Source organism: Somniosus microcephalus, chromosome 8, assembly GCF_052327205.1.
Source record: "Somniosus microcephalus isolate GS21.2 chromosome 8, FLI_Smic_1.0, whole genome shotgun sequence".
Taxonomy (NCBI): domain Eukaryota; kingdom Metazoa; phylum Chordata; class Chondrichthyes; order Squaliformes; family Somniosidae; genus Somniosus; species Somniosus microcephalus.
Window position 1 is genome coordinate 200694281 of NC_140994.1, and position 26923 is coordinate 200721203.

General features: G+C 46.2%; 1 protein-coding gene across 3 annotated transcripts in view; it reads right to left on the reverse strand.

Moving 5' to 3' along the window:
* The window catches only part of spock1 (SPARC (osteonectin), cwcv and kazal like domains proteoglycan 1), a 729362-nt gene that overhangs the window by 246764 nt on the left and 455675 nt on the right, over positions 1-26923 (reverse strand). For all 3 annotated transcript variants that reach the window (XM_085995597.1, XM_085995596.1, XM_085995595.1), the window contains exon 4: positions 16371-16485. In XM_085995597.1, the coding sequence (XP_085851723.1) occupies positions 16371-16485 (115 nt within the window). The remainder of the gene's footprint in view (positions 1-16370; positions 16486-26923) is intronic.

The following is a 26923-nucleotide window of genomic DNA, read 5'->3' on the forward strand; positions in this document are numbered from 1 at the left end:
CACCGGCACAGAAAGCAGAATGGCCGCCAGCTGTCAAAATCTGCAGCCTCTGCTTTCTGTTCCAGGGAGATCTCTAAATCATCCTGAGAGGAAGGAATTAACCTGGAGTACAGATTGTCAGTGTTTGACAGCTTCAAACAGCTGTCAAACACTGACATTTCATCTGTCAAAAAGTCTTGACACATGAAATTTCAATCTGTGACGTCACCTGTTGCTGGGTGACCCTTAATTGGCCTGCTGAGCCCGCTGGGCGGGCTCAACAAGGTCAATCAAGTCTAAATTGCGTGGGTTGGCTAGAACTTGATGGAGGCGGGACTACAACCCCAAAAGTTGTAGTCCCGCCTCCTACCCACCTCCTCAATGAAAATCTAGCCCAATGTCCGACGGGGTCAGGCGGGCCTACCTGTGGCCAGGGCGGCGCTAATTAAAGGTGAGGTGCTGGGCGGCCATTTTTGTTGTTGGCCGCCTGCCAGCACCTGCCCCCGTTGCCGTCCCCGGCCTCTCAACCAGCACCCCCGTGGAGTGCCGGCTGCGCTCCGTGAGCCTGACACTTCTCGAGTGCCGGGCTCTTTTGTTGGCACTCGGATCCCTGGTGCCCAGTTGGGCCCCGGGTCGCGCTGCACAAGGCTCCTCCCCTTTAAGAAGGGGAGGAAGGCCTGCAGTAGCACGGCGCGACGTTCCCTCGTAGTTCCCTGCTTCCTTCTTGGGGCACTACCGATGAATTTCGGCCGCGGGGGCAGTAATTTTTTCAGGGCGCATAGTGCCCCAAAGGAAGCACAACTCAATTTCCCCCCCCCCCCCCCCCCCCCCCCCCAAGAGATTTAGGGCAGAGAGCAAGAAAAACTACAGAGAGTGTTGGTAAGACTGTGGAATTCATTTCCAGGGTTAGTGGTTGAGACAGAAATTTTAATGACTTCATCATTGAAAACATTAAAAATGTCATCATTTTTTAGGATTACAAAGTTCAGCACTCATAGATAACAATGGAAACAATTGGCCCCAAATTATGGTGCCTTAAAGGTGTGGTTCCTGATCGCCTTCATTTGGAAGCAAGTCTTTTTAGCTTAATCCCAGGGTACAAATGTCATGCTATTGAATTATGCTAAAGTTGTCGGTACAATTCATATCCAATTTGAAATAATTCCCAGATGATTACCACTTGGTGGTGGCATTCGTGCTGCCACGTCATCCAGATGAACCCAGAATCCATTTGAACCATTCAAGTACTCTTTAGTTGCATGCTATTGATTGTGCTGAGCAGCAGCTTTTAGCTTTTCTGTCCATCACTTTCACGACTAATTGGACCGTACAAAATTACTGCTGTCTGTTGAAAGCAATAGCTTAATTAGTATAGGAGCTGCTAGTGCTTAGTCAATGGTACCATGTCAACCAGCAATCCCTCAGAGTCTGTTTAGCTCACAAGGGCCATGCAGCCTTGTAGAAGGAATTGTAGTTATTTCATGTTGCTTGTTTATGCCATATGCTTCTTGTGAAAGGCAAAAAGAATGCATTATATGGTCAGTTACATTTCTTTCATTCACATACACATACATACACACATCCCTATATGGAAAATTAAAACGATTAACGACTTTATTCCCTTCTCTCTACACGTTATATTACCTACATAAGGAGCCAGCAAAGATTCCTCAGTCATACTGCCACAGTACTGAAACATCAAAGAAACTTGCTTCACACACAGAAAGTTGAAAAGATGGAAGGTCAAGTGCAGGTTGCTACCAAGAACTTTAAAGGAAAGGAAAGTACTTGCTTGTATTTATGCAGCAACTTTCCTGACCCCAGGATATTTACACCAAAAGGGCCTGAAGGCAACACAGTATTCAAGCTTAGCAGCAAAAAAAAGGCAACATCAAAGGGCAGACTCACTGGTCCTCCAGGAGAGCAGCTGCACTCTTTACGTGCATTCAGTCCAAAAGAATCCCCACGAGTGTTACATGTACTATGGGCTGCATGTTGACACTTAGAAACATAGAAGATAGGAGCAGGAGTAGGCCATTCGGCACCTCGAGCCTGCTCCGCCATTTAATGAGATCATGGCTGATCATCCAAATTCAGTACCCTGTCCCTGCTTTCTCCCCATTACCCTTGATCCCTTTAGCCTCAAGAAATATATACAACGCCTTCCAGAATATATTTAATGAATTGGCCTCAACTGCCCTGTGTGGCAGAGAATTCCACAGGTTCGCCACTCTCTGGGTGAAGAAATTCCTCCTCATCTCAGTCCTAAATGGCTTACCCCTTATCCTTAGACTGTGACCCCTGGTTCTGGACTCCCCCACCATCGGGAACATCCTTCCTGCATCTAAGCTGTCTAGTCCTGTTAGAATTTTATAAGTTTCAATGAGATCCCCTCTCATTCTTCTAAACTCAAGCGAATATAAGCCTAATCGACCCAATCGCTCCTCATGCATTACTGCATGTTTTCTTAATAGAAGATCAGTAGTTAGATATAGAGAATAGATAGAATAGTTAGAATAGAAGATCCATAACAGAGAAAAATTTGAATTTCATATTAGTATGTGAATTTGAAATACTCAGAGCTGCAGCTTTAATCTACAACAACTTGTATTTATATAGCGCAGTTAATGCAGTAAAACACCCGAAGGTGCTTCACAGGAGCATTATCAAATAAAACTTGACACCGAGCCACATAAGAATATTTGGGCAGATGACCAAAAGCTTGGTCAAAGAGATAGATTAAAAGGAACGTCTTAAAAGCGATAGAGAGGCAGAGAGGTTTAGGGAGGGAATTCCAGAGCTTGGGGCCTTGGCAGCTGAAGGCACGGCCACCAATGGGGGAGCGATTAAAATCGGGGATGCACAAGAGGGCAGAATTGGAGGAGCGCAGATGGAGGGTTGTAGGGCTGGAGGAGATTACAGAGATAGGCAGGGGCGAGGCCATAGAGGGATTTGAAAACAAGGATGACCTCAAGTTTACGGAGGGTAGAACATGAGAGGCCGGCCAGGAGAGCATTGGGATAGTCAAGTCTAGAGGTATCAAAGGCATGGATGAGGGGCTCAGCAGCAGATGAGTTGAGATGGGTGGAGTCGGGCGATGTTACTTAGGTGGGAGTAGGTGGTCTTAGTGATGGCGTGGATATGTGGTCGGAAGCTCACCTAGGGGTCAAATATGACACCAAGGTTGCAAACAGTCTGGCTCAGCCTCAGACAGTTGCCAGGGAGAGAGATCGAGTCGGTAGCTAGGGAACAGAGTTTGTGGCAAGTACTGAAGGCAATGGGGAATGGCCAGGGTGAGAGAGAGTAATGGTTTTAATGGGGACTAGGGCATCAAAGGTGGAGGTGAGGTTGAGCAGATCGGCAGCTGCAGAAATGTCATGGTGAATGGAGGGCCAAAGTTGGGATTTTGAAAGTGCAGTTGTAAGTGAATTGTGAGAGTTTTTTCCAGGGGCGGACCAGAAGGAAATAGGGTTGGGTGGGGGATGTGGGTGAAGGTTTCCTCTGTGCATTAGGTGTAACAAAACCATAAACCTGTTCTTTATAAACAGACATATGACTTTGCTACACCTACAGCACAAAAGAAACCTTTGACCATTGTGTTTTTGAGTGTCAGTATAAATATGATGCTAGAAATTTCAGGTTAGAACTATAATTTCAAGGCTTAATCAATACATTTGTTACTGATACATTCAATTGGAAATTTCATATGTCCTAGTTTTAGTGCATACGTTTCATGGCTAATTGTCTTCTTTTATAAAAGAGCACTGATAGATTATATCAAGTCATTTTAAAATGACAACGTAATCTTTAATTAATCACAGTAAAAGTCTCTTTATGGATTACAGTTACATGGAATCAATTGTGACATTTAAATTTATTTAGCACTTCAGCTATCAATATTTAACTTGAAGAAGCTTTGCAGAAATCCAAAGAGCAATCACATAAATACCAAATAATAAATAAAAAATTCTGTAACACTGTCAATAGTTTCAAATCAAAATGCACCATCTCTAAAAGATAAAGAGATTTATAGAAAATGTACTGCACAAGGACCACCTATTAGTGTTTCACAATAGCAAAATATGATGCGGATGCTGGAAATCTGAAACAACAGCAGAAAATACTGGAAACACTCAGCAGGTTCATGGAGAGAGAAACAGAGTTAACGTTTCAGGTCGATGACCCTTCATCAGAACGGGAAAAAGTTAGAGATGTAACAGATTTTTAAGCAAGTATGGGGCAGGGAAAGGGAGGAGGGAAGGTCTGTGATAGGGTGGAAGGCAGGAGAGATCAAAAGACAAAAGGGATGATGGTGCAAGACAAAAGGAGATGGTAATTGGACAAGCTAAGAAACAAAAGATGACTCTAGATGAGGTGTAAATGATAATGGCAGAATCATCAACAGCTGCCATGTGAGAGAGAAAAAAAGGAAACAAAATATAGGGGCAGAGGTTATAGCCTGAAATTGTTGAACTCAATGTTGAATTCAGAAGGCTGTAAAGTGCCTAATCGAAAGATGAGGTGCTGTTCCTCGAGCTTACGTTGAGCTTCGTTGGAACAGTGTAAAAGGCCGAGGACGGAGAGATCAGGGTAGGAGTGGAGCGGAGAATTAAAGTGACAGGCGCCCGGAAGCTCGGGGCCATGCTTACGGACTGAACGGAGGTGTTCTGCAAAGCGGTCACCCACGATGCTCAGTCCACTTTGGTGACAGAAATAAGATTGACTACTGGCCTATCATTTGCTGCTGTGCGGTTGTAAACAACAAGCCATTATGTGTAATGGCTATTCCATCAGGAAGAGGACTCTTACCAATTTTGGTAGTATTGCTAGATGAAGGGGTTAAAATGAACCCTCTCAGAATAACAATTTTCTTTTATGAAAAAGACTTTCTCATGTGAAAAAGACTTTCATGCTACTTTCGCTAGTTTTGCACAAAGGACAGTGTGTAGAGAAACTTTGCAAAACCGAGATAAGACGCAGCTGTGGGACAAGACAGAATATGTGCGTTTTGCGTAAGCGATAAGGAAGATGCTGCTTTAGCTAAAAATTGTAGACACAGCAGAATATAGGGGTCATGGGAATTTGACCTGTGACCAAAGGCATAGTAAGATGTAACTAACCTTTACTAGTACTGAAAAGAATCCATATGTGATCAGGTGATTATTGTAATACAATGTGATCAGGTGATTATTGTAATACAATGTGATTGGATGAAAATAGAATAAAAAGTTGTACCAACCAAGAGAGAACGAGAAGGTGCTTGCACAGACTGCGGGGTCTGAGACTCTTCTCCCAGAGCTCTGATAATAAACTGCATCTTTTTACTTTTACACGGTTTAGATGTGAATTTATTTTCACCACAACACTAGACTTTAGAGATTTGAAAATGGAATCAGGAAACCTGTCTGGTATGTGTTACTGAACTCTGTTTTGTGCAACTGTGGAGGTACCTTTTAATCTGTCTTTTGTCCCTGTCTAGATCAAAGGGAGGAGAGAGATAGCGGTAACTCGGATGAGAGTCCCCGCTTGCCAGTTCCTCATTTGTATTACTACTGTACGGGCTGCAGGTTAACCAGGGACGCCATGAAGTGCCTTTGTCACATAAAAGCCTTTCATCAGGGATACGTGGTCCAAGTTACAAAGTTACCACAGAGAACTACTAAGATATGGAACTTTTACCGTTTTGAAACTGTTATAAAGTACTGTTTAGAGATCAAATATTCTTTTGCTGCATTCAATCTCCTGATTGATCCATTTTGCTTCTGTATTGTTTCTGTCTCTGAGTAAACAGCAACTAACATTTGTAGCCTGAACTATATGGTTTGTCAGTATATTATCTTCCACTGACTTTAGAGAGGTGTATAACAGTTTTGTCGAGGAAAGATAAAAGGATGGTTTGTGAGAGAATTAAAAACACAAAATGCATGCTGGTGCAGTGGGAACAGAAGAAAAAAATGCTTTACCCTGATGAGGCTGAAAATATCCAATTTTATACGAATACAGGAAACTTTGGTTTATCCGGAGGTTGTTTGGCTGGAAACCTCGATCTAACGGCAGAAATCAGCAGCCGTTTTGTTAGGTTTTTTTTCTTTTTTTTTCTTCTCCTAGCATTTTTTTAAACAGTCAGTCTCTGGAAAGCCTCTCTGAAGCTGTTGCTAAGCTACAGAGACGCTGCCAAGGTACGGGCCGACTGTTTACAAGCTGTTGCTAAGCAACAGTGTTTGTTGTCAGATATGGAGATGAAAACCTCCGTATCCTTCAACATTAGTGCTGGTCTGTCCGGAAGTTTTCATAGATCGGCATCACACCGGTCCCGTCGGTGCCGGATATCGCAAAGTTTCCTGTATCTATTTTGGCTATGAGAATTGGATATGGTAGTGCAGTAGTTATGTTACTGAACAAGTAATCCAGGGGCCTGGATGAATCATCCAGTGAACGTGAGCTCAAATCCCACCACGACAGTTTGAGAATTTGAATTCAGTTTTTTTTAAAAGCCTGGAAATAATAAGCTGGTGTCAGTAAATGTGACCATGAAGCTGTTGGATTGTTGTAAAAATGCAACTGGTTCACTAATGTCCTGTAGGGAAGGAAATCTGCCGTCCTTACCCGGTCTGGCCTATATGCAACTTTATTCCCACACCAATGTGGTTGACTCTTAACTGCCGTCTGAAGGGGGTGAGCACGACACTCAATTGTATCAGGGCAACTAGGGATGGGTAATAAATGCCAACAACAGCCACATCGCGAAAGTGAATTTAAAAAAATGATTATTTAGAGACATTCCATTAACACTAGTATTTACTGAATAAAGGTTGCAAATAGGTGACTGGTTAGGTTGAGAACGGACCTGTCATGCAGCATGCAAGATGAAATTTACAAAATAACAGGAGCTGCTGAATGTTGTTCCACATGAAGTTCTAAACCTTAATTGTAAAGTCTGTGAGTTGTTTAGTTAATTAATACACAGGCTACCAGAGTAACTTAAAACAGGACTTTACTATTCGAAGGTCAGGGTGAATCTGCCAAATAAATCCTGACACAGCACTTATATACCGGTGTGGTCACCGTCGGTATTACAGTATACAGAAGCCAACAAAGTAGTGCCACACCTAAAATAGTTCTCTTAAAGGTGAACGGTTACATACAATGGTTTTCTTAAAGGTAGACAGATACATACACTACAATCCTCCCTTTTTAGCTTACAACATACTTAGTCCCCCATTAAACATAACATATATTCAACTTCATGTAAAACAATTCACAGGTATAATCTATGCGGGAAACAGTTTACAGATTCAGTCTCTGCGGGAACAGTTCACAGATTCAGTCTCTGGTCTTGACTCGGTCCGAACAACATCTCTGTGGTGTAGCCGGTTCACATTGCTAGCGTGACTCATCCAATAGTCTTTCCCTTGACTTAACAGCTTGAACTTCCGTCCTGCTGAACCAGCAGTGCTGACTTTTACAAACAGCTGGACTGCCTTGGTAATTTTTCCTACTTGCCAACTGATTTGGCTCCCTTCGTAGGGCCCACGTACATGATCTGGTAGAAGTGATAATGATTTAGATGGTTATCACCTTCTGCTTCGTCTTTTTCTTTTCTGCTTCTTGGAGACTCTCGGGGCTCCCTTATCAGCTGCCAGCTGTAGCGCCACCATCTCCCTATGTTCCTTAGACTTTAAGTGCTTCATCCTGATTTCTGCACTTTGGGAGTTTTCATCACAAGCTGGGCAGACCAAGTCCTCGTAATATTCCATGTCACTCAACAGGTCATGGTAATATTCGGTGTCGTCCTGAACTAGTCTAGCGAGAGGGCCTGCTACTTCTTCCTTACCCAACTGGACGTTAGCCGACTGTTGTTCCCTCCCTAGACATCTTTCCTGAAGAGACTTCTTCATGCGTTCATATTCATCCCGCTCTTCCTGGGTTTCCTGCAAATCCTTCACTAATGACCTCATTTGTGATTTCAATACTTCCCCTTCCATCGGGGATTGATTGATCGGGCTATTCAATCCTTCTACTGGAGCAGCTGTTTCAACATTCTGTTGTTCACATAGACGTGATTCAGCGTACTTTTGGCATCCCAGTAAAATCTGTGTTGCAACCTCAGCTATTTCCATAACTTTTGAGAGCTCCGAACTCCTTCCCTTTGAAGATTGAAGCTCGTGTTCAGATTGTTCCCATTGCAGAGTCTTGTCCCTCAGCATATGAAGGAGTTGGCTGACCGTTAACTCTTCCACGGGAACACTGTGGATCAGAGTCTTCTCCATTTCATCCACCTTTTCCTCCAATGCTTTCACCTTCTTTTCCTCTTGTACTTTGGCTTTCAGCGCTCGGAGAAGTTGCGCGTTGATGCTCTCTAGCTCATGTTCAGGGGTCATTCTTACAGTCTCTGTGTTTCTTACAGTTTCCTTTTCTTCCACTGAAAGGATCCCTAGTTGAATCTGTTCTTCAAGTTGTTGAACCTCGGTCATTGCCGCCTCATATTTGTCTTGGGTTTCCTTCAATATTTTTATGAGTTCTTGGACATCTTGTCTTTCATGTTCTGCCATGTCTTTCACCTCTAATTTCTCATCTATGGATGGAACTTCTACCGATGAGTCTGTCTTGGCCTTGAGCTCATCAAGAATTTCCTGCAGCCTTTGGACTTCTTGCTCATGTTCAACCTTTAGTTGCTCATATGCTTCTACTGAAACTAGCTTTTCGGAGGTTGCCGAGGTAATCCCCTCCAGGATTGTAGCCTGGGCCTGTTCATACTGTTCCTTCAACTTCTCAAACTCTGCTTGTAAGGAGTCGTAGAGAAGAACGGGAATAAGATCCTGGCTTCCTGAAGATTCCTCTTCATTTGCTCCTTCCTGCAAATATTCTAACTCCTGAACAGCATAAGGGAGATGTGATCGGTAATTGGTCACAATGGCTCTATGATCGCTCTCTGCTTGAGCTAGCTGCTTCTGTTGTCTTTCCAGATTCTCCCATTCGGTGTCATAGAACTTTTTCATTGTTTTCATCTCTTGTTTGAGACGGTAACTCACTTGTTCTACTTGCTGTCGTAATTTGAAATAAAGTTGAGTCCGAGCTCGGTGTTCGTCAGTCATGGATATGTCCGTAAACTGAACAGACTCAGAATTCTCTGTCAAACTATGTTGTCGTTGTTCGGTGGAGTTCTGTTCTGAAACTTTGTTCTTCTCTGGAGCATAAGCCTTTATGCATGCCTTCGCTCTTCCAACCTTAGTCGGCAAGTCCATTTTAGCCTTGTCTTTCATATTTGGGTTGGTCTTATCGTCATCCGTTTCAGAATCTGAGCTGATTGTCTGCACCGAGTCCTCACTCGTTATGGCTTTTAGATAGTGCCATTCCATGTCTATTTTCTTGATCCACTCCCGTCCCAGAAGTGGTGGTCCTCCCTCAGGTAGTACGTATAAGTTCATTCTTGGGTGTTCTTTACCCCCATCTCTCACCTTGACTCTTATCTTCCCCATGGGGTATACTTTATGCCCCGTGTATGTCTGCAATACGAACTTGGTATCTCTTAAGGGTATATGTGAGAATAGCCGGTGGTAATCCCTTCGATTTATGACTGATAGAGCTGATCCAGTGTCCAACTCCATTTTCACTTGGACTCCAGCTATTTTTAGCACGACCCAGATAGTTTGTAGGTCAGCTTCCTTACTCACATTGTGAATTCTCAGACTGCCCAGCTCCTGGCCGTTTGGGTCTGAGTCCGAATTCTGTTCGTCTGAACTCTTCTCAGCCACCTTGTGTACCTTGTTGTACTTTTCCTGTGATGGCTTCCTTTGGTTGTTGGTCTTCTTCCCTGACCGGCATACCTTAGCTATGTGACCCAGTTTGCCACATTTCCTACATTCCTGGTTCTTAAACCAGCATTGGTTCTGGTCGTGTGTTGTCTTCCCACAACGATAGCATTTTGTTGTACTCGAGGTAATTTGATCCACACTGAGTGCCGCTGCCTTTAGCTGCATTTCCGCAGTTCCCTTCGCTGCGGCTTCGTGCGATGCTGCAATAAGGACAGCCCTGTCAAGTGTAAGGTCGTTCTCTTCGAGTAGTCGCTTTTGCGTTCCTTCCTTTGACAGCCCGCACACGAACTTGTCTCGCAATGCCTCTGTCAGATTTTCCCTAAACTGAGAGTGTTTCGCTAGCCTACGCAGTTCAATCAGGTACTCCGCGTTGCTTTCCTCTTTCCGTTGCGTTCTCGCGTAAAATTTGGATCGTTTCACTAACATCAGTGGTGCGGGGTTAAAATGATCCTTCAGGACAGCAACAATATCATCGAAAGTCTGATCCGCCGGTTTAGCTGGTGCTAGTAGATGCTTCAAGAGCCCGTATGTCTTCGCGCCCATCGAGTTTAGCAAGGTTATAGCTTTGTCATCTTCTTCTATTTTATTGGCCTCACCATAGATCTCAATGTGTTCCACATATGTGGCCCAGTCTTCTACCTCGGAATTAAAATCGTTGATGTTACCACGCTTAGGCATCTTCCTCTCTTCCTGATAACACCACGGATTATTTCTTTAAATTTTCTTTTTTTTTTTCTTCCAGATGGCGGTTCCCGCGAAAATGGCGGTTTCCCGCGCTTATCTTCTCTCCCCGCCCACTTCAATGGCGGTTCCCCGCTTCTGTCTTCTTCTCCGCCTAATGGCGGCTTCCCGCGTTTCTTCCCCTGGCGGGAGGGGTACACTTTCCCCACGGGCGACGGCCGCTGGCTTTCAGGTTCACAGCCTGCGCGTCGGCTTCAGTGCTTTCCCTTTTCTCGGCAGGGCAACCGGCGCTGGGTACACCCCGTTGACGGCGAACAGTTTCAGCCGCTGGGCTGGCTCTCGCTCAGTTCCCCTTGCTTGGGCTCTGTCTCTCTCCCGCTCGCTCGGCTCTACCGGCGCTGGGTACACCCCGTTGACGGCGAACAGTTTCAGCCGCTGGACTGGCTCTCGCTCAGTCTCCCTTGGTCGGCTCTGCCTCTCCCGCTCGCTCGGCTCCCAATCGCGCCTCCCAGCCCTCTCGCAGTCCGGTGCTTCCCTCCCCGGCTGCGGCTGAGTTTTTATATCTTCCCGCGCCTACGCTCCCGGTCGCAGCGCTTCGTGGCTTCGGTCGCTGCCCGGCCTTTTTCGCCGGTCGCGGTCTAGCTGTCTCATGACGCCGTTGCGTCCCCAGCCTGTCTGTACCGCGGCTTCCTTGCTCCACGCTGCCCCAGTCTCAGCGCCTCTGGACCCAACTTCTGTCCGGCTCCTTTCCCCCTCGACCGTGGTCGAGTGCACCGCCCTTATCCTCCGGTTATTCTTTTTACTTTCCCTTACTCACAGTCACCGTGGCCGCCTTGCTTCTAGTGCTGATCGGCTCACTCCTCACCGTGGCAGAAGGGACAGTCAGTGCCTGTTGCTGATGGAAGTCTTTGTCTCTAACTTCTTCTTCCTTTCTAGTTCTGCAGCCTCGAGTTTTCTCCCAGCAGAACGACGAGGGCGGTTGCCTCTTCTCGACGCTCGTTAACTGCTTCGGAAGTATTGTTGCCGCAGGGTACGATCGGACTCGTCGCCACTGTAAAGTCTGTGAGTTGTTTAGTTAATTAATACACAGACTACCAGAGTAACTTAAAACAGGACTTTACTATTCGAAGGTCAGGGCGAATCTGCCAAATAAATCCTGACACAGCACTTATATACCGGTGTGGTCACCGTCGGTATTACAGTATACAGAAGCCAACAAAGTAGTGCCACACCTAAAATAGTTCTCTTAAAGGTGAACGGTTACATACAATGGTTTTCTTAAAGGTAGACGGATACATACACTACATTAATAATTATGGTTCATTTTTGGATTAGAATAAAACCTAAAACAAATTCAACGTGAAATAAATGGCTAAAGTTAATCATTTTTATGTAGGGCAGAGTTTCTTTTTTAAAACTTTGTGTTATAATTTTCACCCATAATTTTAAACATTTTCCCATTTTTATGACCCTCCTGGCACTGGACAATATTCCTCAGATAGAAGCCACACAGGTAGGCAGGAAGGCAACTGTTCCCAAGCTCTGACAGTGCTACTCAGATTCTCCCTTTCTGATATCACTTCTCTTTTAAGTACCATTAATTAGGAATTTTACAAGAAAAATCAGCATTTTATTCTTGCCTAAATATAAAATGTCACAAATAACACTTGTGATTAAAGAAATAGGTCTTCAGTAAATAGGAACTATGTTTTACTTGTCTTTGGTAGGAAGAATGAGGAGAGACAATACAAGCTAAATGGTACAATTTTAAAGGGGATGCAAGAATAGAGAGACCTGGGAGTGTTTGTGCACAAAATGTTGAAGGTGGTAGAATAAGTTAACAAAGCAGTTAATAAAGCATATGGGATCCTGGGCTTTATAAATAGAGGCACAGAGTACAAAAGCCAGGAAGTTATGCTAAACCAATATAAAACACTGGTTCGGCCCCAGCTGGTGTATTGTGTCCAATTCTGGGCATCACACATTAGGAAGGACATGAAGGCTTTGGAGAAGGTACAGAAGAGATTTACTAGAATGGTTCCAGGAATGAGGGATTACAGTTACGTGGATAGACTGGAGAAGCTGGGGTTATTCTCCTTGGAGCAGAGAAGGCTAAGAGGAGATTTGATAGAGGTGTTCAAAATCATGAAGGGTTTAGATAGAGTAAATAAAGAGACATTGGGGTCGATTTTAACTCGGGTGTGGGGAATTGGCGGGTTCCCCGAATTTAGTGTTTCCCACACGAATCTAAATGGGTCTGTGAGATTGATGCAATTTTAACTCAATTGGCCAATTGATTTCCAACGTGTGGGAAGCCTTGGCAATTGAGTATTTCCAGTCAGAAAGTCGCAGAATATGACGTCATCATTGCTGCTGCTTTTAAGGTCCACAGCAAGCCTTGCTTCTTCTGCAGGCTTCCAAACTTCACCATTGAGATGGCACAGGAGCCTGCAGGAGCAGCGGCCAGCAGGAGGGCAAGAGCTGACCCCAAATTTAATGAGGCTTCACTCCAGGCATTGCTGGATGGTGCTAGGGCCCACAGGGAGGTCCTGTTCCCTTCTTCAGGGAGGAAGAGGCCTCCCAGTCAGACCAAGGCTGTGTGGCTACAGGTGGCTGCTGAAGTCAACTCCTTGGGGCTCACACGGCGCGCCTGGATGCAGTGCAGGAAAAGATTCCATGACCTTCATCGCACTGGAAAAGTAAGTACTGTATGAAGTTTCCATCACCCTCAATCTGATCCCCATTGCCTTTCCTCACCAGCACTCAGCTTTAGCAATCTCTTCCTCCACATCCCACTAGACACTCACATCCATGCACCCTTACCCATTCCCTCTCTCTCTATGCTCACATTCACATAACTATTCCACCATGCAGCCCTCACACTCCCTCTCACTCTGATGCTTTGAACACAACTGACAACACACAGGGAGGGCCCTTGGTCTTGCAACCTCACTCCATCTTTGTCTCCTTCTAAGTATCTATGCTATGCAATCTCTGCACTCACTCCTTCATTCTCACTCAACCTCCACTTGGCTCCCTCATTGCAGGAAAAGAGAGCTCACAACAGGAGAGAGCGAGCCAGGACAGGAGGAGGGCCGCCCTCATTAGCCCAGCTCACCCCCTGGGAGGAAGGCGTCCTGGAGATTGTCGGGGCTGACAGAGATGCGGAAGTTGGGGAAGGACAGACAGGTGCATCCCCGCGAGCTGGTGACAGAATAGTTTTCCATCTCTCTCACTGGCATTGCATGAGTCGCTGATAATGATTCTGAAGTTACATCATATGGACTTATGATCATCTGCAAGATGCAATGTGCATGTAACCTTGGCATCACATCTCTAACTTTTTCCTCGACTCCCCCACAGGACCATTGAGAGCCCCCATCCCCAGTGTGCAGGAGGAAGAGCCTGAAATGCTAGACTCCTCAGAGGAATCTGCAACCTCTGAGGGCGCAGCGTCAGCAGAAATAAGCGCACCCAGCACCAGCGCAGACACTCACACCTCGGTGGGACCTTCGGGACATAGAGTTGGGATGTCACCTGGTGTATCACAGCTCACAAGTGAGCATCAGCAGATTGTGGAGACAGGGACAGCAGTGGAGAGTCCTCGTCGGAGGGCGCAGGACTCTGCCAGCTCGGCTCAGCTGCATGTCGACCCTCTGCCTCTGGGTCCATCCGTAAGATCAGAGGTGATGGAACTCCATGCACAGAGGCAGGAGTCTCTGGCAGGTTTTGTCTCCAAGGTCGCTGCGAGTGTGGAGCGAATGGAGGAGTCCATAGCGAACATGAGCAGAGCCTTTGTGGAGTCAGTGGCGCATGAACGCATCAACACGGAACGGATGGCTACCTACGTGGAAATGATTGCTGCCTCCGTGGTAAGGCTGGCTACCATAGAGGAGAGGATGGCTATGGTAGAGGAGAGGAGGGCTACGGTAGAGGAGGGGAGGGCTACGGCCATGGAGGAGGTTAGTCGCCAGGGTATGGAAAACATGGTGAGTGTTCAGAATAGAATGACATCTCTTGAGGAGCGATGGGCATCTATTGAACAGAGAAACCAGACCTTCATGGAAGTCCTTCTGAGTAGGACTGCCATTGCAGATACATGTCCCCATGGCCCCCCCTGATGTGCAGCAAGGTGCTCTCAAGCCACTTGCAGGCACTGAGGGAGACCTGACCCATGAGAGGGAGGTTGGTGGCAGACCTCAAGGAAGTGGGGGCTCCTCTCCAAGCGCTCACACTTCCATGCCACTGCAGAGCCCTCTGTCAGAGCCCCGCCGGAGTCCACACCCAACTGAGATAGACGTCTCAACTCCTGCACAGCCGCAGGAGCAGCAGACTGCTGACAAGCCCTCACAGGCTTGCCACCCCAGAGGATGCCCGCCAAAGGTGTCGAGGCAGGAGCAGCAGGAAAGTGAGCAAGGGGCCTTCACATCTGCTGAAGCCACAGGGGAACCACTACGTAGGAGCACGCATAAGAGGAAAATAAAGCACAAATAGTCACAAGGGTAGTCACTTGGGTGAAATGTTGTGTATTTTGTAAAAATGCCATCAGTTGTTTGTTTTACATAAAAATTCTGATGGCAACTGCTGCAGTTGTGGCGTGTGTCATCTCGCGAATGGGGCTGGAGGTCCTCTAATGCCAAGAAGGGAAGGAAAAAAAGGCCTCCCATGCTTCTGGTAGATGCCTCAGTTGAGGAAGCGCTGAGTGAGGCTGGCGAGAAGGGTTTCGCAGGAGGTCACACTGGAGAAGTGTGTGAGGCTCCAACCTTCCACAGGTGTGGTTAAGCCTGGTAAAAGTTGCCCCAGGCCTGAAACAACAAAGTCCTGCCACCTGCAAATGATGGCTGATCAAATCTCCTCTTTAATGGTTGACCTGCAGCAGGTGTGTTTTACGTGGGAAAAGGGTTAAACAGGCAAGGGCCTGTTAAAATGGGATTATAAAGGCCAATGAGTGCTGTTTAAGGGCCCTAAAGACCAGTCCCGCCTGTTGCAGGCGGGACTGATTCAGGACCATCAGACATGCCTGGGTTAAAATGGCTAGGTGTCGGGAACCAGGCCGGGGGGGGTCCCGACCCCCAGGTTTTGCGATTTTAACCCCCCACACGCCTCAAAGCCCACCTGACGGCTGAGTTAAAATCGAGCCCATTGTTTCCAATGGTTTAAGGGTCGATAACCAGAGGACACAGATTTAAGGCGACTGGCAAAAGAACCAGAGGTGACATGAGGAAAAACGTTTTTACACAACGAGTGGTTAGGATTTGGAATGCACTGCCTGATCGGGTGGTGGAAACAGATTCAATAGTAGCCTTCAAAAGGGAATTGGATAAATACTTGAAGGAGGAAAAATTGGAGGGGTTGGTGGGGGGGTGGGATTAACTGGATTGCTCTTCAAATGAGCCAGCACAGTCTTGATGGGCCAAGTGGCCTTTTTCTGTGCTGTACTATTCTGTGTTTCTATCTGCTTCCTCTTGGTGATAATCATCCAGAAGCATGACAACAGGGGATAAAAAGTCTGCTGCACCGTTCTTTTCATGTTTGGAGCACATATTGTGCACCTCAACCCATGATATTCAGCCCAATAAAGTTAACAGGTGGAAAATCGTGGGATGGAATGCACAATTTTGTGATATGCGCTCCTCGCAGATGCCAAGGAGTGGTGCAGCGGAATCTTTATCCCCAGGTTCCATGGTTACAGTAATGACACTCGGCTTTATCTTTCTGCCACCACTTTGATTCCACTAAAGACTTTTCCTTTTTGGTACTACCCTTTAAATCCATTCCATCTATTCCCCACTTAGCGCTCCGTTTCATTTATCTCAACAATAAACCACTCTGAAGGTATATTTCTAATGTTAAGGGGCTTTATATAAATGCAAGCTGTTCTAAGTTCTTTCTTACCTGTGCATTAGCTGCTTGCGACTAACGCAAAGAGCTGTTTGGTAGTCATGGGTTACACAGACTTTGTGTTGACTGCATTTCACCTTCAGACATGGGTCCTTTGTTGGATCCAGGGCTAAGAAAAGAAAAGGGAATAACAATCAAAATTACATAAAATCATTCAACCTATTTAACTTTACAATACTCTTTCAGAGACCATTAATGTTGTTGCAGTACTGCTTATATTCATTTAAAGCAGTATAATTCCATCACGGGTGGTAGAGCTTTATTTGTTAAAAGTGATTGTCCACAATAATATGCAAATTAAATTTGCAATTAAATTTCAAGCAGCTACCTAGACATGAATGTTGATGGGTTGAGTCGACTACAACGTTCCTGCCCACCTGCTGTACAAATCCATTCCCCCAGATAGTGTGTGGGATAGACAGACACAATAGACTCCCTCTCACAACTGTCACTCTAGGTGAATTCACAGTAAGAGGGGCAAGTTTGGTTATAGGCATATATTTCACATTTAAAAAACATAGATATTCTCTCTTTAATGTTATTTCGTCTTGGATGCCAATTAAACAAGGAAAAGTCGGTACCACCTGGATACTGTTGTGTGTCTGTTGGGCAAGGTAAAGGGAGCTTTAATTTTATAGCTGGCATTGCTATATCTGGCCTGGGAGTCAGACTTGATCTTGACACTGCATGATTCCTCACCATGAATATCTCTTGCATGGATGAGTCCAAAGATGTGCGGGTTAGGTTGATTGGCTATGATAAATTGACCCTTAGTGTTAGGGGGATTAAATACGTGGGGTTACGGTGATAGGGTGGGATATGTGTTGGTGTAGGGGTTATGGGGATCGGGTGGGATATGCGTCGGTGCAGGCTCGATGGGCCGAAATGGCCTCTATCTGCACTGTGGGGTTTCTGTGATTTCTGTGATGAGCGCAAAAATGCATTAAAATATATAAAGATAAAAATTTTACTCTTGATACTGGCAGAGTTCCCATACTCTATTACTATTTTGGAGATTGGATTAGATCCATATTTCATTAAAATATTACTTCCAAAACATAGCATAGCCATGTCAATTTATGGATTCTGAATCAGTAGCAGAGTAAACACCTCAGGGGTTGCAACTTGCAAATGTCTTTCCCTATACTGTTTACTGCAGTTGGTTTGTTCTACCTATTATCCGTTGTTTTAGAAGGGAGTCAGAATAAAAATAAAAATGTAATGCATGGGTAGCCTGGTTATACCAGCATCAACACTAGTGGGGCATGCAGGATTGATTCTGCCCCATGCAGTTAACATGTAGTTTATTGTAATTCCAAAACCAAGGTGAAAGGCTAAGGTATGTAGCTGAAAACAGTAAAAAAAAAACAAGCAGGTAAATCAGGGAGTAATTACTAGATGATGCAAAGTTTCCATTTTAAAAGATTGTAGGAGAAAGGAAACACTGAGGGGAAAAGACCTCAAAATTGTGGAACAGCTTAATTCTTCAGTAAGGAGGGTGGAGTTCTCACATCAACCCACTAAGGAAATAGAAAGGAGGAAGTAAGACCAGGTAGTTGCAGCTTAGGAAAAAGACAAGAGTAAAATTCTGAGGAGCACTAACCACAGCAGTGTCAATAAAATAGAAAGAGAGACGGTAAAAAAGATTGCATTTATATAGCGCCTTTCACGACCACCGACATCCCAAAGCACTTTACAGCCAATGAAGTACTTTTTGAAGTATAGTCACTGCTGTAATGTAGGAAATGCGGCAGCTAATTTGCACACAGCAGGCTCCCACAAACAGCAATGTGATAATGACCAGATAATCTGTTTTAGTGCTGCTGAGTGAGGGATAAATATTGACCAGGACACCGGTGATAACTGAGCCACAGCTGACAAATAAGCAGCATATTCAAATCTTGGATGAATCTGGACTTTATTAAAAGGCAAGGGTTGTTGTAGATAGGGGAATGCGTGGCATGAAAGACCTATTGGGTCGAATGGCCTGTTTCTGTGTTGTAAATACTATGTAAGCTTCTTGGATGCAGGCTTAACAATTGAAGAAGCGTGGGAATTCCATTTGAGATCAGAGGAGATAGTGAGATCAAAAGTATGGATACCTGAAGAAATACTAAGAGGTAAGGTGGCACAACTTGACTTGAGAGATCTGAAGAAACTGAGGCCCAGGTGGTCCTGGGCCTCATGTACATGAGACCGGCGAGCTGCAGATACCTGCTGGTGTCCACATGCTGCTCGCTGGCGAAGATCGGGATGGGGGGGGGGGGGGCTGCGATTGGGAGGGAGCGGAGCGGGAGCCAACAACAGTGCAGTTAGGGGGTGTGCTCCTGCTCCTCCGGCTCCACATTCAGGTAAGTGTTTTTTTAAGTTTATCTTTTTGGTGGTGGCCTGCAGCAGTCCCCCTAAGAGGTCCCTGGTTAGGTCGCATGTAGGCCAAGTTTCCTGAATGCAGCCAGCCCGCAGCCCATTGGAAAGAAGGCCTAAATCTGGCGTTAGGCCTCCTATTTCCACATACAAAGGAGCCAACGCCTTTTTCAGGATGGATGCCTCTTTCTCTGCCTTTACCAATATGGTGGGCAGCACACTTCCAGCACGTAATGAACGAACATACCCCCACCCTTCATATTTGATACTTAGGTGCCTGTTTTGCACCTGAAATATGGGCACGGTGTCATCGACTTTCTGGGCCTGAATTTTTAAAGAGAAAGAAACTTACTCCCTTTAAAGGGCTTGGAGGACATCAGGGAGTAGTTGTTAAGCTATTGCACTTAGAGGACTGGAGGTTGTGAGCACTGAGGGTATGTGATCTAAGGAAACAATCAGTAGAAGAGTGGATAAGGTTAGATGATGTGAAGGAAATGGTGGTAGGAAGAACAATGTGGAATTTAGGACAGACCCAGGAATTACTGAGCAAATATAAAATTAATCAACAGATAAGCCAACAATTATAACAAAAATAGAGTGATCTGAGGGGAAATTTGACAGCTCGATAGCCATGAACATAGATTTGGTGGTAGAGCACATGATGGTAACTTGCTTAGAACACATCGTATACATATCACCAGACTCTGTCAATGGCTTTAAAAAAGCCCAAGGCAAATGTGAATGATTCACTAAAGTGTTCAAAAACAGAGTTCCAGAGGTGAATAACGTAGGCAGCTGGATCACCAGTGGCATGGTCATTATAACACTCCCAGGTTAGTATTCATTTGTTTTTCAACTAGCTCACTTATCTCTCAATTCTAACAAAAGTAGCAAAGCATTTTGTTTCATGACCGTACAAATTTACTGAGATGGGCTGATGACATGATAAAATTGAACATGAAAGGACCATTGAGCGCAATGCTTTTTGAACAATGTGATTTTCTAGTGGAGTTACAAGTTTGATATTTTTTGTCAGGTAATTTGTTAGATTGATTAGAAAAGAGCAGAATGACATGGCAGCAGTGCTTATAATACATCATTTAAAATAAAAAAACAACAGTATAGTATAACACGTTTACACCCTATGCGATAGATCTCGACCTTGTGTGATAGCGTAAACGGGTGATAGCGAGTCAGCAGCCCATTTTACACCTCTCCCGATTTTTATTTCTATTGAAGTCTGCTTTGAAGTATTGTGGAGTGTACTGCCACGTAGCATTCCAGAATTGTGGAAAGCGGCCACTTAAAAAGCATGCTCTCTGCATGTGTAATTTTTCTACAATACACTGAAATCAGTTATAAGATAAGCTGCAAAACCAACAGAAAACTGGTACAGGCACTCCACGTTTAATCATTTCCTACATATTCCATGTAGTAAATAATTTCGAAAGAGACACCGGCCTAGAAATTCGATAAGGCCCGAAAACAGGGAGTGGCACCGCGGGGCGAGAGTTGCTTGCAGCCATTAAAAAAAAAATCGCAGGAAGCATGTTATTTTGGTGCTGCCTGCTGATTTGAATGATTTTAGCGCACAGCCCAGTGACTAACGCTCTGCTTCAGGCTGTGCGCTCAGCAGGAGGCCCAATGTTGCGCTGCTGTAGTGTCCCTGGAGCGAGGCTGCATTCTCTTAAAACAAGGCTGTCATTTTACAAAGCAATCTCAAGCCCTTAAAGCTCAACTGCCTTCTGAAAAAAACATTGAAAATCATTTCAAATTAGGCAGTCTTCAACTCTTAAAAAGCTGAAATGCCTTCTGCATGTAAAAATGATAAAAGTGCTTTAGTGCTAACACAAATGGCTCAACAGGCCAAGGAAAGGGCACCCAGGGTCTCGCACGCAGCACTCCAGCTTTGTACAGGGGGTCAACACTGGAAGAGAGCTCCACTACCCACAGGGGGCCAGGAGACCCTCCAGAAAGAAGAATGTGGGATCAGATCGTCGAGGCCGTCACTGGGGAACTTGGTTCCAGTGCCGAAAGAAGTTTCATGACCTCAGACCAGTGGTCAAGGTCAGTGGCTACATCTTCAAAAGCCATATCCTACCAACTGCACCACCAGCCTCACACACTGCTCAATGCACGACACCCCCCACCCACCCCCTCCCACTCACGTACTAACAATCAATACCAAACACGAGGCACACCTCACATTCCTAGCTTCACCTCACCCCTTGGAGGAGATGGTGCTGGCCATTCTTGGCAGGGGCATGGCTGAGCCCTTGGTCATTGGCGGGGCTGAAAGAATGCAAGATGCTGGTATCCTCATACGTTATCCTCTTTCTCACATCCCACAATATCTTCTGATGTACAAGCTGCTCATGGTTTAAGCATGCAGCTCTTGCTTTCCTGCCTTCCCCTCCCCACAACCCTACTCTTGTGCCTTCCTCATTCAGACACCCAAGAAATCCAACCTGACCAGCCAATGGTTGATCAAGAGGGAGGGGAGTGGAAGGGAGGGAAGAGGATAGATGAAGATGAAGAAGAAATACCGCTACTCGATTTGACATTTCCAACCACCAACTCCTTGAGGCCGTCCTGCAAGACCGTAGGCATTGTCCCCCACTGAAAGTCAGCAGCCTTCCATCAGCCATGCAGCAGCCACTGGGGTAGCACTGCGTGACATCACTAGGATAGGCAAAGGCACATGAAAGACAGCCACCAAGGGAATGCACAAGGGTGATTAGTTGATTTTTTGATGCAATATTGGATGCGTATGTGGATAAAGTTGGATTGGAAAGTTTGCTTTGTGGTGGCTTTTATTTCAGCATTGTGGCCAAGAGGACACTGTGATGGTCAGTAACAGAGGGAAGGTAAGGTGTGGGACAAATGTTGGACAACGACAACAATTTGTATTTGTATAGCGCATTAACGTAGTAAAACGTCCCAAAGCGCTTCACAGGAATGTTATAAGACAAAAATTTGACACCGAGCTGCAGAAGGAGATATTAGGGCAGATGACCAGAGGTAGGTTTTAAGGAGCGTCTTAAAGGAGGCAAGAGAAGTAGAGAGGTGAAGAGGTTTAGGCAGGGAATTCCAGAGCTTAGGGCCTAGGCAGCTGAAGGCACGGCCACCAATGGTTGAGTGATTGTAATCAGGGTTGCTCAAGAGGCCAGAATTAGAGGAGCGCAGATATCTCGGGGGGTTGTGGGGCTGGAGGAGATTACAGAGATAGGGAGGGGCGAGGCCACGGAGGGATTTGAAAACAAGGATGAGAAATCGAGGTGTTGTTTAATGGTCAGTGAGCACAGGAGTGATGGGTGAACGGGACTTGGTGCGAGTTAGGACACAGGCAGCCGAGTTTTGGATGACCTCAAGTTTACATAGGGTAGAACGTGGGAAGCCAGCCAGGAGTGCATTGGAATAGTCAAGTCTAGAAGTAACAAAAGGCATGGGTGAGGGGAATTGTGGTTGTGGTCACTGATACCGCAGGCGGATGATTCAATCCTGGGTATCCCGGCCAGAAAGGGGCTGTCTGGGTTGCATCCTTCCTCCTCTTCTGCTGCTTCCTCCTCCCTCTGCAAGAATCTTGTTCCCTTTGCTGCCTCTGCTTCATCTCCATGTGCCCCAGGACTGTGAGCAAGTGGTCTTCTTAGAGGCCTTCTTTTAACATCCAAAGCCTTGCAAGCGTTCAGCAGCACTCCCTGCACACTTTAACAACTTTTTAATTGTATTGCACCAAGCCACTACTTCAATAAAATATAAAGAAATCACTCCAAAAGCTGAAATCGAAACTTACTGAAAGATGTGTGTGTCCCTTTAAGAAGTGCTGACAGCCTCTCTGCAGTACTGCTACACGCATATTCTTCCGTGAGTGGTTAGGAGAGGGAGTTATGACATGCGGCGATGTCCAAAATCACAGTCCTGCGTCAAATCCGGCATTGCACGCCGATTGACGTCATGATCTGCACATTCGCATTGGAGAGTTGAGCGCTGTCGACGGCAGCGTTATCGACCTCTCCAAAATGGTGGCCACCGTGTCCCATGCCGGAAGTGAGTGAAAGCGAGGCAGCCGCCATTTTTTCAGAAAACCGGCGTTAATGGTCGGTGCTAATGTAGGGAATTTCTAGGCCACCATACTTTAAATTCTCAATTTCTGCCTTTGAAATACTGTAGGACAAAACCATATAAATTGCAGTGGGAACTGAATTCAGTTGAAATAATTGAAGTGGACAAGAGAGTCTAAAAATCTTATTTAGAATTTAAGCGGAAATTGCTTTGGAAATATACAGTGATGCACTCAGTTAATTTGTGTTTGTATTTCCATGCTTGGGAGAAAATGAGAAATTCAAAGCTAAAAAAAATGATTAGAAATCACTTTCTTTTAACCGTTTTAAATTCTTATTTAGCCACAATTTCAATTCTTACTTATGAGGATAAACCAACATAAAATCATATTTTTATGCCACAGATTCATTTAATGTTTGACTATGTACAATAAAGGATTGCTGACTACTTCATTACTTGTAAGCTTTTATCTTGTGCTGCAATTATTATAAAAATATAGGTAAAAAAGATTCACATTAATATGAACTAACTACATTGGCAAGTCTAATTACTTTGACATATATGACATTGTCTGACTGAACCTGCACAGAAGGTGCCGTGGCAGAGAATATAATGCTTCTGTGATGTCTTCAGCTTTTAAAAATCCATGTCAGAAATTTCTGATGTTAGCAGGGGGTTACTGATTTCCACTTTGAAAATGATTGAGGCTCTCTTCTGTCCAATTCAACTATAAAGCATTTGCTAAGTTCTATTGTACAGGAGAGCGCTAGGAGAGTACATTGCTGAAACAAACTAATAGCTCCTATCAATGTCAGTAGCTTTTTTATATATTCTAAGATTAATAAATTAGAAACAATTATTTCCTAAATATATATTCCATTTAGTGCTGCATGGATTATTCCAGCAGAACTGCATGTTCAGTGAGATGTGTGCGGCTGTTTCAGAATGCACACTGGTAAATTTCCACACATGGCAACCAGAAAAACTTGCAAAAGCTGACAGATAGCTTCAAAAACTGTCACGTGCCACAAAAAGCGAACAGCTCAGAAAACACGCCTGAATATGAGTCATATGGGAGATGAAGACTATGGGCAGATTTTTCACTTTCGCATTCAGATGTAAATAATCACCTGGGCAGAGCACATAGAGGAAAACTGAGCGGGGAAACCCACACGTCCATATCGGATCCCATGTGATTTCATGCCCACTTAAATTGCTCGACAGAAAATCGTGCTGGCTCTGTTACTGACGTGTCATCATCCACAACCTTTTCCTCTATGAGTTTTGCTGAGGCAATTATTTATGCTCAAGTTCATAAGAGGAAAATCTTCCTCGAGAAGTTAGACTGAAAATGTAGTGGCACACAGGCTTCTCATAATTTTGATCGTGAAGCAGTAGTGGATTTAGAAATTGCTGAAGGTGCATTTTCTGGTTGTAAACCTCGAAGTTTAAAAAAATTAAGTAAAACTCTTCATTGCTCCAATCCCTCTCAACTATTATATTTCCAAATACTGGCACTTCCACAAATGCCATGGCAGGAATACTCAAGTAAAGTTAATTAATGCATTTGCACCACGGAACACCCTTCTGATGTCAAAAAAATAACTAACTAGTCTTGAAGAAAATAAACCTTCACATAAAACAACAGTCTGACATAGCCCAGAAAGTTAATCTGAGGAAAATGAAAGTTTTTAAAAGCTGCATTTACAGCAGCTTATATATATTACTTTGGGGAAAAATAATAATAGGGAGCTTAGGGGTGAAATTGGATTAGGCCCAAAAATGGACACGGGGATTGCGATGCGTGATCCGCACACGCCCGTTGAAAGGAGTTCAGGCAGAACATCAAATTCGTGCTGCCTGCTACTTTGCATGATTGCAGCGCGCAGCCCAGCGCTGAAAGCACTGCTGACTGGCGGTATGCTCAGCAGGGGGCTGAAGTTCACACTGTCCGCGTGAGGCTAGCTTTACTTAAGGGTAGCCTGCGTCCACTGCTCCCTCTAGGGGGTGGGCCTGCGCAGCTGTGCACACGTTCCCGAGCTTCCGCATACTTCAAATTAAATGCCACGCAGAGAGCTGGACAGTAGCTGGGGCAGGGGAGGGGCCCAATACAAAATGGCCCCGGGAGTCCAGACAGAGCCGTTTGCGAGTCTTGCGACCTCAGAGCCAATCCCAGTTGCAGCTCTTGATGTGTGTGTTCCGATGGTCGATGAGTTGCTGTGCAACGCTGGGAGGGGTTTGGTTTGCTCCCTCGACCTTTGACCTTTCAGTTGGAGAATCCCCTGTGCTCTGATTATTCATCTTTCAGCCTTCAGCGCCGGCTCGCGGTATACCGGAGCTGTGCATACGCAGTACACAGCTGGGCCACGCTTTCATCGCCTCTGTGCAGAGGTCAGGGGATCTGTTGGTGGCCGGTGGGGGGAAGATCGAGGATCGAAAAGGGAGAGTGAGTGAATCGGAGGGAGGAGGGAGAGAGAAAGAGAGAGAGAGATTGGGGAGAGAGACAGAGACTGGGGAGAGAGAGGGTATCGGAGGGGGGAGAGAAAGAGAGAGACACTGGGAAGAGCAAGAGATACTGGGGAGAGAGAAAGAGATTGGGGAGAGAGAGACTAGGGAGAGAGAGGGAATCAGATGGGGGAGAGAAAAAGAGCCAAGGGGAAAGAGAAAGAGAGGGAGAGAGTGGGGGGAGAAAGATAGCGAGAGAGATGGGGGGAGAGAGGGAGAGAGAGAGAGATGGGGGAGAGAGGGAGAGAGAGAGACAGGGGAGAGAGAGAGACTGGGGAGAGAGCGAGAGACTGGGGGATAGAGCGAGAGACTGGGGGAGAGAGCGAGAGACTGGGGGAGAGAGCGAGAGATGGGGGAGAGAGCGAGAGACTGGGGGAGAGAGCGAGAGACTGGGGGAGAGAGCGAGAGACTGGGGGAGAGAGCGAGACTGGGGGAGAGAGCGAGAGACTGGGGGAGAGAGAGCGAGAGACTGGGGGAGAGAGAACGAGAGACTGGGGGAGAGAGAGCGAGAGACTGGGGGAGAGAGAGCGAGAGACTGGGGGAGAGAGAGCGAGAGACTGGGGGAGAGAGAGCGAGAGACTGCGGGAGAGAGAGCGAGAGACTGGGGGAGAGTGTGCGAGAGACTGGGGGAGAGAGAGCGAGAGACTGGGGGAGAGAGAGCAAGAGACTGGGGAGAGAGAGCGAGAGACTGGGGGATAGAGAGCGAGAGACTGGGGGAGAGAGAGCGAGAGACTGGGGGAGAGAGAGCGAGAGACTGGGGGAGAGAGAGCGAGAGACTGGGGGAGAGAGAGCGAGAGACTGGGGGAGAGAGCGCGAGAGACTGGGGGAGAGAGAGCGAGAGACTGGGGGAGAGAGAGCGAGAGACTGGGGGAGAGAGAGCGAGAGACTGGGGGAGAGAGAGCGAGAGACTGGGGGAGAGAGAGCGAGAGACTGGGGGAGAGAGAGCGAGAGACTGGGGGAGAGAGAGCGAGAGACTGGGGGAGAGAGAGCGAGAGACTGGGGGAGAGAGAGCGAGAGACTGGGGGAGAGAGAGCGAGAGACTGGGGGAGAGAGAGCGAGAGACTGGGGGAGAGAGAGCGAGAGACTGGGGGAGAGAGCGCGAGAGACTGGGGGAGAGAGAGCGAGAGACTGGGGGAGAGAGAGCGAGAGACTGGGGGAGAGAGAGCGAGAGACTGGGGGAGAGAGAGCGAGAGACTGGGGGAGAGAGAGCGAGAGACTGGGGGAGAGAGAGCGAGAGACTGGGGGAGAGAGAGCGAGAGACTGGGGGAGAGAGAGCGAGAGACTGGGGGAGAGAAAGCGAGAGACTGGGGGAGAGAAAGCGAGAGGCTGGGGGAGAGAGAGCGAGAGACTGGGGGAGAGAGAGCGAGAGACTGGGGGAGAGAGAGCGAGAGACTGGGGGAGAGAGAGCGAGAGACTGGGGGAGAGAGAGCGAGAGACTGGGGGAGAGAGAGCGAGAGACTGGGGGAGAGAGAGCGAGAAACTGGGGGAGAGAGAGCGAGAGACTGGGGGAGAGAGAGCGAGAGACTGGGGGAGAGAGAGCGAGAGACTGGGGGAGAGAGAGCGAGAGACTGGGGGAGAGAGAGCGAGAGACTGGGGGAGAGAGAGCGCGAGACTGG